The sequence below is a fragment of the Lagenorhynchus albirostris genome, chromosome X (assembly GCF_949774975.1).
Source record: "Lagenorhynchus albirostris chromosome X, mLagAlb1.1, whole genome shotgun sequence".
NCBI lineage: Eukaryota > Metazoa > Chordata > Mammalia > Artiodactyla > Delphinidae > Lagenorhynchus > Lagenorhynchus albirostris.
The window spans coordinates 35,235,574-35,249,733 of NC_083116.1; the positions used below are offsets into that span (position 1 = coordinate 35,235,574).

General features: G+C 38.5%; 1 protein-coding gene across 1 annotated transcript in view; it reads left to right on the forward strand.

Annotated features, from left to right (window-relative positions):
• Nucleotides 1–14,160, forward strand: part of DCX (doublecortin) — a 152,875-nt gene that overhangs the window by 37,591 nt on the left and 101,124 nt on the right. Inside the window, exon 2 of the mRNA XM_060137285.1 lies at nucleotides 12,964–13,349. Within this exon, the coding sequence (XP_059993268.1) occupies nucleotides 12,986–13,349 (364 nt within the window). The 5' untranslated portion in view covers nucleotides 12,964–12,985. The remainder of the gene's footprint in view (nucleotides 1–12,963; nucleotides 13,350–14,160) is intronic.

The following is a 14,160-nucleotide window of genomic DNA, read 5'->3' on the forward strand; positions in this document are numbered from 1 at the left end:
AACCGCTGGATCATAAGATATGTATATAGAAGTTTATAAGAAACTGCCATATCTTTTTTCAAATGTGAAGAAAGACTTCCTTCGTCCAAGATGCCTTAGGCATCTCTGGCTCATGGGTTTCCCAGGAATAGAAGTGCCCTTTGTTGTGGAAATTGTGGAGGTGGAATGATTCCCACCCCCTTCCTGGATCAGAATTGATTCAAGAATATAAGTGCCTCTCCTAGCAGCTCTGCTCTCACAGCTGTCAGCCTTGGTCAGGGGGAGGCAGGGAAGTTTAATTATAATGCTTCTGACAGTGTCTGAGCACAGAGCCCAGTTCCTGCTGCACCAACAGCTGAGCTCAGCCTGAAGCTGCTGTGCTGAAAACTCACCTCTCAGTATCTGGCTGTTCTTCAGTAGGCCTGCTTAATGGTCCAAGAATTTCACGTTTCCACATGCTCATTGCTGGTCAGGTGCAGGTTGCAGGCACATTCCAGCTCCAGAGGCTGGCATCACTTTCCTCACGTTACCACTAGGTTAGCTGCAGCTCGTGATACAGTCCAGCAGAGCCCAAACCGCCAGAGAATGGAATCTTTAACACAATCCATGTTCTCAAAGTTTATCACATTTGCACATACATCTACTGACAGGCTCTGCTCATGTCCCTCTGGGATCCATTTTTATGACGTCTGACTTCTTTCTCCCATGGCTGATAGGAAGAGCAGGGGCACCAAGATGCTTTGGGAGGGAAGGCACTCTTGTTTTCCCCCTTTACTTTAAAGAGTAAAATGCTCTTTACTTCCTCCCATAGCACTCTTTTATGACACTGAACACATTCTTCCCTGTATCTCCACTGTTTGAGGTCATTTGTTTACTTAATACCCCACCTTGTTCCGGAAAGGATTTGAAGTGATTTGTAAGAATAAATCGAATACGAAAGGAAAATGAGGATGGGAACATTAAATGGAGTCAGGAATGCTATTTTTGTGCACTTTTTAGCTCCCCTTATCAATGTGAGTGCCATAACGCAAGAACTGTTTTATTCATCTTTGTATTTCTAACAGGGCTGGGTCCATTTTCTTTTTTAAAAAATAGTTTTATTGAGATATTCACATACCATAAAATTCACCCATTTAATTGTAAAATTCAGTGTTTTTTAGTATATTCACAGAATTGTGCAGTCATCATCATAATCCATTTTGGAACATTTTCATCACCCCATGAAGAAACCCCATACCCGTTAGCAGTAAATCCTATTTCCCCCACTCCCACCCCTGGCAACCATTAATCTGTTTTCTGTCTCTTTGGATTTGCCTATTCTGGATATTTCATGTAAATGGACACATACAATGTATGGCCTTTTGTGTCTGCCTTTCTTCACTTATAATATTTTCATATTTCATCCAAGTTGTTACATGTATCAGTATTTGTCTTTTTTTTATGGCTGCATAATATTACATTACATGGATGTAACACATTTTGTTTAGCCATTCATCTGTTGATGGGCATTTATGTTATTTCCACATTTTAGCTATTATGAATAATGCTGCTGTGAACATTTGTGTACAACTTTTTCTGTGTACGTGTGTTTTCATTTCTCTTGGGTATATACCTAAGAGTTGAATTGGATCGTATTGATTTGAGTTGGATCATATGGTAACTCTACTTTTAGTCACTTGAGGAACTGCCAGACTTTTCCACATTGGCTACACCATTTTACATTCCCATCAGCACTGCATAATGGTTCCAATTTCTCAACATTCTTTTCTTTAAATTTTTATTGAAGTACAGTTGATTTACAATGTGTTAGTTTCAGGTGTCCAATATTTTTTATTATCTGCCTTTATGATTCTTCCATCCTAGTGGCTCCTTTGGTTTTGATTTTCATTTCCCTATAACTAATGATGTTAAGCATCTTTTCATGTGATTATTGGCCTTTTGTGTATCTTATTTGAAGCTATGTCTCTAATATCCTTTGCTAATTTTTTATTGGGTTATTTATTTTTGAGTTGCAAGAGTTCTTTATGTATCCTACATGCAAATTCCTTGTCAGCTATATGATTTGCCAAATATTTTCTCCTATTCTGTGGGTTGTCTTTTCACTTTCTTGATGGTATCATTTGAAGCACAAATGTTTTTAATTTTTTTTTTGGTCATTTCTGCTTTTGATGTTGTATGTAAGAAGGTTTGACTTAACCCAAGGTCAGGGAGATTTCCCAGCCTTTTCTTGCACAGATATGCACATGTTTATTTACAAGAGCTACCATTTGTTGAGCACTTGCCTTGAGCTTGACATTATGCTATCCACTGTCAGGAGGGTATTGATGTCAGTAACAACAACAATAGTAGCTAACTTTATTGAGTTCTTACATGAATGATCTCATTTCGTCCTCACAATGAATCATTGAGGTAAATATGAATATATCTGTTTTACAGATAGAGAAACTGAAGACCAGAAACATTATCTGCATGATATGCCTAGAATTTCTGTAGCCATCTTCTGGCCATGAAATGAGGCATTGATGTCAAACTGTGGGGGACATAAGGGAAAAACGGAAAGAACCAGCTATTGATGAGATAACTAATTAAAAGCCAAATAACAACATCAACCACAACATTAATAGCTGACATTTATTGAACACAACAAGAGTTTTCTCATTTAACAGTCACAATAGTTCTTTGAGGAAAAATACATGGTGAGGACCCCACTAAGAGGTTCAGAAATGTTAAATACTGTAGCAAACCTTGTTGGTACCTTCTACTTCTTCCTCACTAATAGAACTCCAATTTTTTCGCCTTGCTCTGTGTAGCCATAATGGGGAGGGGGGCTGAACTCTTTCTTATGCAGAGGAAGTGAATCATGATTAATTGAAGCCAATCAGTAGTCTCATTCCCCTTGTCAGTAATAAGTTTCTGCATGGAAGTGGGACTAATCCTAGCCAATATGACCTGAAGGAAAGTCTGCTGAGGGGCTTCTAAGAAAGATTTTCATTGAGAATAAAAAGAGCAGGATCTTCCACTTCCACTTTGTCTTTTTATCATTGCACCCCTCAGCACCTAGCACTGAGCCTGGTGCATAGAAGAAAACTCAGGAAATATTTTGTGGAATGAAATCTCTTGAGTATACTGCTGTAGGTCAGCTTTTTTTCTTCTTTCACTTTGATCCATACAAGAATATATTAATCCAGGAATGATCCCTGGGACTGGCTATAGATGAGAAAGTACTTTCTAGAAGTTGTTTCCTGAGACTTAAATTAGGCCAGTGACCACAGGCACCACTCATGCTCTTCTAAACTTGTGGAAAAACTACATTAAAGATTCACATTCCCTTTGTTGATGTAGTGAGAACACAATATTTTGCTCAGTTCAAGCAAAATTTATAGGTAACACCTTTCACTGATCTTACACTTGCCAAACTTTCTCCCAGATGGAGATAGGTTACATCTTATAGTTTAAAATTAATTTTAATTATATAAATAATACATAAATGATTAAGCTTTATTTCCTTAACATCATTGCTTTATACAAATTATTTTTCTTTTTGCCGACGTATATTCTCTACTAATTCTTTCCGAGAGTTTTTGGGGGTGGTAAGTTTTCTGGGTTCTTATATGTCCAAAACACCTTTATTTCTCCCTCTCTCTCATATAATAGTTTGGCTTTGTATTAAATCCAAGGTTCAACATTATTTTCACTCAACACTTTGAAGATATTGCTCCATTGCTGTCCTGCATCTGATTTTGCTAATGGAAAGTAAAACTTATTCTTGTTCATTGTAGGTGGTCTTTATTTTCTCTTTGAAAGATTTTAGTATTTTCACGTTATCCTTGATGCTCTAAAATTTCACTGTGGTGTGTCCAGGTTTAGAGGTGTTTTTTTTTAAATTACTATTCTTTTTTTAAAATAGGTTATCCTCCTTGGCATTTATAAGGCCCTTTCAATCTGAGGATTCATGACTTCAATTCTAGGGAGTTTTTTCTTTGTTTGTTTGTTTTGCCATTTATTCCTCAAATATTGATTCCTTCCATTCTCTCCATTTTTATTCAATGGAACTCCCTTTAGACAAATGTGGAAATTTCTTGATTTGTTTATATTTCATGCCTCTCACATTTTCTTTACTACTTCCCATCCCCTTATCCTTTATACTATGCTCTGGGTGAATGCCTCAGCCCAATTTTCCAGCTCTATGATTTCATCTCTGTTTCTATCCATCACAAATCTTAGTTCAGTCCATTTATTAACTTCACCTATGTTATTTATTTTTAAAAATCTCTTATTTTTCATATTTACCTATTATTGTTCTATAATTACTTGTTCTTTCATAGATGTAATATCCTTCCTTATCATTCTGAGGTTATTATTTTATATTCATGTTCTGAGGACTCTACTTATCTAATGAAAGTCCTTTCATTTGTTGAGTATATTGTCTCTATTTCATGGCATTGCTTTGTTTAAATGTTTGGTGATTCTCTTATTATATGCTTCTCTCTGTAGTTGAGATTGTTTTAGACTGTCTGCTCCTTCTGTTTATGCAACTTGTTTCAGAGAATAGAGGGAAAATATGTATCTGCTGTTTTCAATCAGAGTGGGTGAGGTGGAGAACATGCCATAATAAGGGTACCTTGATGAATCTGTGTACCTCTCTATTTCTCATTAATACTCCCATTTATTTTGCCATTGCCCATCACCCATGTTACTAGACTATCTTCACTGTCTTAAGCTTCCTTATTCATTGCTTTCACTTGAAGACAAATCCCTCTGTTACTGCTTGCTGGTCCATGCAGTGGGAAAAAGGATAGAGAGGAGTTGACTTTTCTGGCTTTTCTTCCCGCTATACTGAGTGGTTGCCTCTAAGACCACTCCTTTGTCATAGTTTTTACCTTTTGGCATGGAGAACTCCTGGGGTACTTTTATTACCTATAAGAATACTCTCCAATGCTCTCCCATGCATGTCCTGAGCTGTGGTTTCCTTCTTTAATCAAAACAGATCTACTTCTCATCTTCTAAGGAGTCCTCTCAGTTTTTGGGCCACCAAGAGTGATTTCAGGCATGACTATGTATCGAATCATTTTTCTGTTGTGTCAGGTAGGATACAGCAAGTGAAGAAACTGTAAATAGCAGTGGCTCAAGGAGGATATGAGCTTATTTCTCTATCCCCATTTTATAAATAGACTCCACTAACTTGCTCAGTGTCATGTAACTAATAAGCTGTGGAACTGGGATTTGAAATCAGATCTGACTCCAAAGTCTATTAGTCTTATTAGTTTCTTTCCACTATGCCAGTGGTTCTCAACCTTGGCTGTACATTAGAATCACCAGGGTAGCTTTAAAAAATACTAATGCTTCAAAACCATACCAGATCAATTAAATCACAGTCAAGAGTATTTTTTAAAAGCTTCCCATTTGATTCAATTATAAAGCCAGAGTTGAGTACTACTGCACTTTCTAACTCGTTCCCTTTTTGCCTATATATGCCATATGCTCCTCCACCAAATACTTTCCTGATTACCTGATTGCTAACACTCTGCTTAAGTTACCTGTCTGAGTAATTTTAAGAATTATTTTGAAGAAATATGGAAAATTACCTTAGTTCATGTTTGACTCCAAATTTTTTAAATCATTAAGAAATATGCCAACACATGCAAAATTGTACACATTCTGAAAATCAATCTATGTAATCAATTGTATTAACAGATTACAGAAGAAAACCACACAATCAAATCATTGACGTTGAAAAATGATTTGATAAAATTCAACACCGTTCATGATTTAAAAAAAAAAAACACCTCGGAAAACTCTAGGAATACAGGAACTTGCTCAACTTGATACAGTACCTCTACCAGAAAACAAACAGAAAAACCTCACAGTTAATGTCACACTTAACAATGAAAGGCTAAATGCTTTCCAGCTAAGAACAGGAACAAGTCAAGAATGTCCATTCTCACCACTGCTATTCAATATAGAACAGAAATAGATTTACAAAGATATATAGTCAGTTGACTTTTGACAAAGGTGAAAAAGCAATTCAATGGAGGATCTTCTCAACAAATGTTGCTGGAGCAATTATATATCCATAGACAAAAAATATGAACCATAATCTATATCACACACCTGATACAAAAATCAACTCAATGTGCATCATAGATTTAAATATAAAATATCCATCTATAAAACTTTTAGAATATAACATAGGAGAGAACTTCAGGATCTGGGCTTCATGAAGAGACATGACACCAAAAGCACAAACCATAAAAAAATGAATATATTAAAAACTTTTACTCTATGAAAGACCATGTTAAGGGAATGAAAAGACAAGCCATAGACTGAGAAAACGTATTTGCAAGCCCACATATCTGACAAAAGACTCAGATCTAGAATATATAATGAACTCTCAAAACTCAACATTAAAAAAGCAAACAATCCAATTAGAAAATAGGCAAAAGGCACAAAGAGTCTTATCGCTGAAGAAGCTCTACAGTTATAGTAAATGAGCACATGAAAAGATATTCAACACCATTACACATTAGGGAAATGCAAATTTAAACCACAAAGGGATATCATTACACATCTATTAGAATGGTTAAAATAAAAATACCATATGCTGATGAGAATGCAGTGAAACTGGATCTCTCATACATTGCTGGTGGGTATATAAAATATTAAGCCACTCTGGAAAACAGTTTGGTGGTTTCTTATAAAATGAAACACACAATTATCACATGACGCAGCAATTACATTTACAGGCATTTAGTTTTCAGAGAAATGAAAACTTATGGCTGCAGAGAAACCTGTGCACCACCACTTACACTTAGCACTCATCTATTCTATTGCACTGTATATAACATCCCTTGTATGAATAACCACTAATCAAATTAGTATGCTGATGATAGGCATTTGGGTTGTTTTCACTTTTCAGCATTTCAGTAATGCTTTTATGAATATCCTTGTAGCTGTCTCCTTGAACACATGTGGGAGAATTTCCGTGGGATGTATATCTAGAAATGGAATTTCTGGATCATAGGTTGATACACATTTTCAACTATACTAGCTACTACCAAAAACTGCTCTCCAAAATTGTACTAATTTATGTTTCCTCCAACAGCGTATGAAAGTTCCAGGTGCTTTTTGTCTTTGCCTATACTTGGGATGCCATACTTTAAAAATTTCCACCAATCTAACCCTTGTAAAAGATGCAATTTCTGTTTCAACTTGGATTTCCCTAGTTATGTGTGAGGTTGAGCATATTTTTACCTGTTTATTGGCCATTAGGGTTTCCTCTTTTATGAACAACCTGAGCATATCCTTTGTTCATTTTTTTTCTATTGGAGTTTTGCCTTTTTCTTATTGTTATTATATATATAGGTTATATATATATATAATTAATATTAATTAATTAATCCTATGTCAGTTATATAAGATTCAAATATCTTTTTCTTAGTCTGTTGCATATCTTTTCATGTTTTAATGCTATCTTTTGCCTTCAGAACCTTTAAACTTTCATGTAATCAAGTTTACCAATATTTTCCTATAAGATTTCTGCTTTTTGCATATTGGTTAAGAAAGTCTTTTTGTCACAAGGAATTAAAGAGAATCTCCTACCATTTATTCTAATAATTTTCAAGTCCTGTTCTTTATATGCAGGTCTTTAAAACATCTGGAGTTTATGTATGGTGTGAACTGGGGATCTAATTTAATTTTTTCCATACGAAAGTTAATTGTCCCAATATCATCTCCTGAAGAGTCCATGTTTTCTTTACTTTATCCAATTAAACAAATACCCAGACCTACTTTGTGCTAGGCATTGTTCTAAGCACTTTGCGTATAGTATTGAAAGCAAACGAAATATTACCATTGGCATTATGAATTATATTTCATTAAAGCTATTAGAATTTTCCTGCCCTTGTGGAGCTTATATTCTACTTTGGGTAGGTTTATAATAAACATAATAAATAGGCATATTATATAATATGCTGGAAGATGATAAGTGTTATAGAAAAAATAGAGCAGGGAAAAGAAAATTGGAGGGCTGGGTTGGGAGGAAGGTTGTGACTTTAAATAGAATAGTCTGGGTTGGTTTTGTTGAGAAGCTGATACGTGGGCAAAGCCGAAAGAAGTGAGGGAGGTGGCATGTGACTATTTGGGGCATAATAAAAGGTAATACTTACCTGATATTTGTGAATTTCACAAAAACTCCTATTGGAGGTTTTTGTTTTTTGTTTTTTTTTTGCGGTACGCGGGCCTCTCACTGTTGTGGTCTCTCCTGTTGCGGAGCACAGGATCCGGACGCGCAGGCTCAGCGGCCATGGCTCACGGGCCCAGCCGCTCCGCGGCATGTGGGATCCTCCCGGACCGGGGCATGAACCCGTGTCCCCTGCATCGGCAGGCGGACTCTCAACCACTGCGCCACCAGGGAAGCCCTCCTGTTGGAGTTTTTAACTGGAGTTTTTTCGTATCTATATAGATTACTTTGGGGAGGACTGATACCCTTACAACGTTGCATCTTGCCATTCATGAACATGGTCTGGCTCTACGTTTATTCACTGCTTCTGTTGTGCACTTTATAGTTTTCTGGCCCCCATAAACCGTTTGTATATATTTCCAACCTCACTTCCTGTTCGCTTATCCCACTCTGCTCTAGATGCTACTCACTGTGTTTCTGATAGGTAATGTAAACTAATGATTGTGTGTGTTTGTGTGTGTGTGTATGATGGGTGATGGTCTTGTTTCCTGACCCTGATCCTAAACCTGAGTTTGATTAACCCAGACCACAGCCCTTCTCCTTCATGATTTTTGCAAGATACATATTCTTGTCCTGTCTCCTCAGTGAATCTTCAAGTCCTTCAGGGGCAGTGACTGATGTTATCTACTCTGCATCTTTCCTGTGGTACTGAGCACATTGTAATTACTCAAAAGATCTTACTGGTACATTTCCCACAATGGGGTTGCTGCACTTATCCTTCAATCCCTTCACGCCATTGAACCCTCAATCGTGACTCTCCCTTGATCTTCAAAGTTGACTTCCATACAGAAAGATGTACTTTCCCCTGGACTTGTGCCTGAGCCTTTCACTTCTGCCAGTGATCCTTCTCCTCTGAGGAAGTGAGAGAAAAAGTTTTGGTTAGTAGCCGAGAATTCTTTGAGAAGAATTACGTTGGTGAGATAACCTAGTCCAGTTTTTGAAAAAGGTTTTCCCACAGAACATAAGTCTATGAGATGTTCTGGGAAAAAAAAAGATCCTGAGTTAAAAAAAAAAAAGCAGGAAGCCCTTTATACTAAATTGCCTTCTCGGAGACTGGTACCATGTTTTAAGTATATTAAAGACCCTGAAAAGTTTATGATAAAGAAAACAAATTTTGTTTAGCCCATCACTTTTCAAACATATTTGACCATAGAATTTTTTTCTCTTTTTAAAGAATACCTATTAACACCCACATACCTCACACTGGGAAACATTGATCTTGTTCACCCTCTGCTCTCTGGTATATATAAGGCAAACAAAGCCATCTATCCTAGACTGTCTTCTAAAGACATTTTGCTTCCACAGTAGTATTAAAAAGCCTAGATCATGAGGAAATTTTCTCCAAGATCTATTCCAAATCCTTCATGTTTAAGTTTTATCATCCCATCCATTCTTATATCTTCACCAGAAATAAAATGATTTTGAGTTCTGATGCAAAATCAATTGCTGTGTATTTACAGAAAGCTTACTATGTGAAAGAAAAAAAATTTAAGACATTGGCTTTGCTGGACAAAAATGTTGCAGCCATTGGTTGGAATTTCCATATTTCTCTGCTTCTATTTCTTGATATTTTTCTGCCCTTGACTTGAATAACCCTGAGTTTTCAAGAGGTGGCCACAATGTAAGGCAGAAACAAATGGAAGAAAACAGGGCAGACACATGTTGTCCCCTGAGGTACTTACTTAGAAAAGAGGAGAGCAGCAGAAAAGTGTAGGGAGGACTTGACTGGGCAGGTTGCACACTTGACGCTGAACACCCCACTAACATAGATAGCTCAGGCTTTGCTGAGCTATCACCTTCCAGAGAAGAAAAATCATATATTTAATCCCATTTTAAGGCAGCTTACAGTAAAATACGTGTATAGCAAGAGCTTAACTATAAATCATCTAGCATTATCTCTAAAAAGTAGGGTTAATTATATTAGGAATCAGACATAAGATAATTCCTGAGCATGCTATTAGCTCTGAGCTTCCTGGAAGCCAAGCAAAAATTGAACCATGACTAGTTCAATACTGCTACATATTAATGCATGTAGCCTCTGTTGTGAATATGGTAGCCCACCCTTGCCTTACTCTTCTTTTGTCTTATAATTTGGCCTGATTTCTTGAATTCAATATGCATGCTTCCTTGCCCTTTATAACATATTTGATATAAAGAAGCCAGTTAGTAACAAATAGGCAGTTTGAGGAAAGAGCTATTAATATTTATCTTGTAGCCATCAGACTCACTTCACACAGAAAAGTCTCTGGGTTAGATACGAAGTCTCAAATTCTCAAAGATGAACGCTGCAGATCCCATTAACAAAATTATTACACCAAGCTAAAAGGTCTTTGGGATCCGTCTTCAACTTCATCCTCCATGAAATTCCGGAATGACTTTCCCTTGTCTTGTCCCTTTCCTACTGCTTCTTAGTCTACTCCACTAACCTCATTTCCAAACAACCAGTTGTTGGATGCATGAACTAAAATGCCATAAAGAATTTGCATATTTGATTGTTTTCTCTCAAGGTTAAATGAAGAGAGCTACAATTTCTAAGAAGCCTGGTTTGACTGTGAGTCTGGCCCCCAGGCAGATTAGGCCAAGGTTTTGGCCAAGTGAAATTGGCAGTTCCCTAGAAGAAAAGACTATCACGTTGCTCATTAGAGCATTCTGAGCTTGCCTGTGCAATCTTTTTGCTACCCTGCAATTTCCTGTTGGTTATAAATGAAACCTTTCTAGCTGTTAATGCAGCCGGTGAGTTGAAAAAAAAAAAAGCATGTAATTAATCAAAGGAGGTTGGGGGAGATTCACTAAGCTTGAGTTATAGGGGAGAATCTGGACAAGGCACTAGGACCTAGAAGGCATCTATCCACCCTGGCAGGAATTTCTTGCTTGGAGCTCAGACAACAAAGGCATAGAGAGATTGGTTTTCTTTCTCTCAGCATCTCCACCCAACCAGCAGAAAACCGGTGAGTGGGGCTTTCCAGTGATTTTCAGGGAGAATGTAACAGATGTCAAACGGGAAAAGCACAAGGCAAAGCTCTCTCTCTCTGCCTCTCTCGGTGTGTCCTCTCTCTCTCTTTCCCTCTGGTCTCCCCCCTTTTTTTTTTTTTTTTGGCCTTATTCTATCAGATTTTTTGCTAAGCCTCTACCTGGGATATTCCTTTAGAAAAGTGAGTTTGATGTTCCTTTGTTTTCACCGTGGTGTTGATTTTAGAATAATAGCACCCCAGATTCTAAAGCAAAGCCAAGCATTGCTGGCACGCCTGGGGAAATGCTTGCTACTTGTCTTGAGGAGGTGGGGTCTCTTACACTGCAGGTTGTCTGACAGAGACAATGCTGAGCTCAGCACAGGTCATGGTGACATTGGGAGAATAGAGGGAGCGAGCCTGGCAAACCTGCTAGGCACCAGTCTTTATCTCCTGTCTTCCTGGTCCCTTGCAAATATCTCAATGTGGCAGTGTGTAGCAGCTGAGCCCTGCTTGCTTTGTGAGTCCTTTTATCCCCATCTGTGCGATGCATGTTAATAGTTTGGTTCCTAGGCTGTCACTACCTTTGCTAGCGTTTGGGGCTTCTGTTGAATTTGGTTTCATATTGTGATTTTCTTTCTTTCTTTCTTTCTCTCTCTCTTTCTTTCTTTCTCTCTTTCTTTCTTTCTTCCTTCCTTCCTTCCTTCCTTCTTTCCTTTCTTTCAGCAGAAAGGGGGAAAGCAAATCTGACAGATGACCATCTTTTGCCTCAGCTAACACACCTGGGCAATAGATAAATTTGGGGTGAATTGCCTGCTGTGAGGGAAAAATGCCCCTTCATTCAGGGTAGAAGCCCAGAACAATGAAAGGTGTGCTTGCTTCTAAAGGTCCCATATGCTGTTAAAGGATTCATTTGGGAATTTTTCAACAATTAAATGATTCCATTAAGAGGTGGGGCTGCATCATTGGTGGGGGTGGGTAGAGCACATAAAGAAGGGGGGGCGGATACCAGGAGTAAAGCAGAACTAATAACTCGTTAAATAACTGATTTTTCTAATCCCTTTTTTTTTTCAGCTTATTTCTTGTGAATCTCGGATAGCTGCACCAGCTTGGTGGGGAAGGGGTTTGATGAATAGCACAAAGACTCCAGCTATTCCCTAGAGGCCGTCCCTTTAAAGGAGAATTCCAGTTTATTCTGGGGGGGGAGGGGATGCACACATTAGAGTAGGAAAGAGGGTTTGGGATAAAATTAAAACACTCCCCTTCATAGTCATTTTACTAAGATGCAAAGATTGCTTCCTGAGCTAGAGATGCTAACCTTGGCTAGGTCCTTCTGTTCCCTTCAAGGGGGATTTTGTCGGGCTATGGATTCATTTACAAGCGTTAGTCATGTGGGCATGTGTGAGGAAACAGATGCCAGTTTTAATGTATTTAGCCTGAAGTTACAATTTGATAGGAGCCAGTGTCAGGAAGTCCCAGGATTTTAAGCTATTTCAAAATCCCTCCCTCTCCTGTGTTTGGAACAGTGCCAGAAGTGCCTCCCTCCCCATCTCTCACCCCAGTGCCCACAGCCAGCAGCACCCCTCCAGCCCCTCCTTCTTTTCTATTAAAATCAATATTCCTGCAGGTCAGGGGCAAGCAGCAGATGGGTCACGGGCTTTTTTCAACCAGTTCTTTTCACAGGCAGCAGATTGCAGATCTGGATCTGGCTAATATTTGAATTCCTTTCTTTTTTTTTTCCTCCTCACCCCTTTTTCTCTGCTTCTTTTCATCCCCACCCTTTTCTCCAACACTCAGGTCTCTGAGGTTCCACCAAAATATGGAACTTGATTTTGGACATTTTGATGAAAGAGATAAGACATCCAGGAACATGAGAGGCTCACGGATGAATGGGCTGCCTAGCCCCACTCACAGCGCCCATTGTAGCTTCTACAGAACCCGAACCTTGCAGGCACTGAGCAACGAGAAGAAAGCCAAGAAGGTACGTTTCTACCGCAATGGGGACCGCTACTTCAAGGGGATTGTGTACGCTGTGTCCTCTGACCGTTTTCGCAGCTTCGACGCCTTGCTGGCTGACCTGACACGATCTCTGTCTGACAACATCAACCTGCCTCAGGGAGTGCGTTACATTTACACCATTGATGGATCCAGGAAAATCGGAAGCATGGATGAACTGGAAGAAGGTAATTCAAGGAGTGGGTGGTGGCCCTTAGTGGGAGGTGGCGCATCGTTAGTTATGGGTACATTTCATTAAAAGAAATTGGGAAATGTGTTTGTAAAAACACAAGGTTGCTGCTTAGACTTCTAATTCTAGAGGCATTGGCAGAATCATTAGCCGTTACCCTTCATGGTCTTCAGTTTCGGCTGGCGTTGAAGTGTGGCTGGCGATGACAATGCATTGTGTTTACCACTCGGTATACAAAGAAAAATCTGAATTGTGTCATTTACTCTAGAATGTGCTCATAGTTAACTCTAAATAGCACTATTGAGGCAGACCGTAAAATCATTAGGGGTATAAAATGAGCAAGGAAGATTGGTTGGGTTAACAGAGAGAAAATATTATATGCTAATATCCTTTGAACTGCTGAGAGGCTCTTTGTGAATTGCAACTCATGGAAATATGCACCCTAAAAGCTGGACTTCCTGGACATATTCACAGAGGATTATACTTTTAGGTAAGTGGTCACTGCTCAGCTGTTGCTTCTAAAAAGCCCACTTCAGGGTGTGTCCCTAAGGCTGAGGTCATTGAGAGAAATACCAAAAAAAGCTGTAGGTATGTCTGGTATTTTAATAAAGACTATCCCTATTAGAATAGGAACTGACTCACTGTACCTAAATCTGTTTAAATCCTTGTCAGATTTTGGTTTTGCAATCGAATTTTATGACAAGATTGCTGAGAATCCTGACAACCTGTGTACCCAGCTCAAATATAGGGAAGATCCCAGCTCTTACCAAAACTTGCCCAGCCATGAAGTCTCTTTTGTGATCATTTAG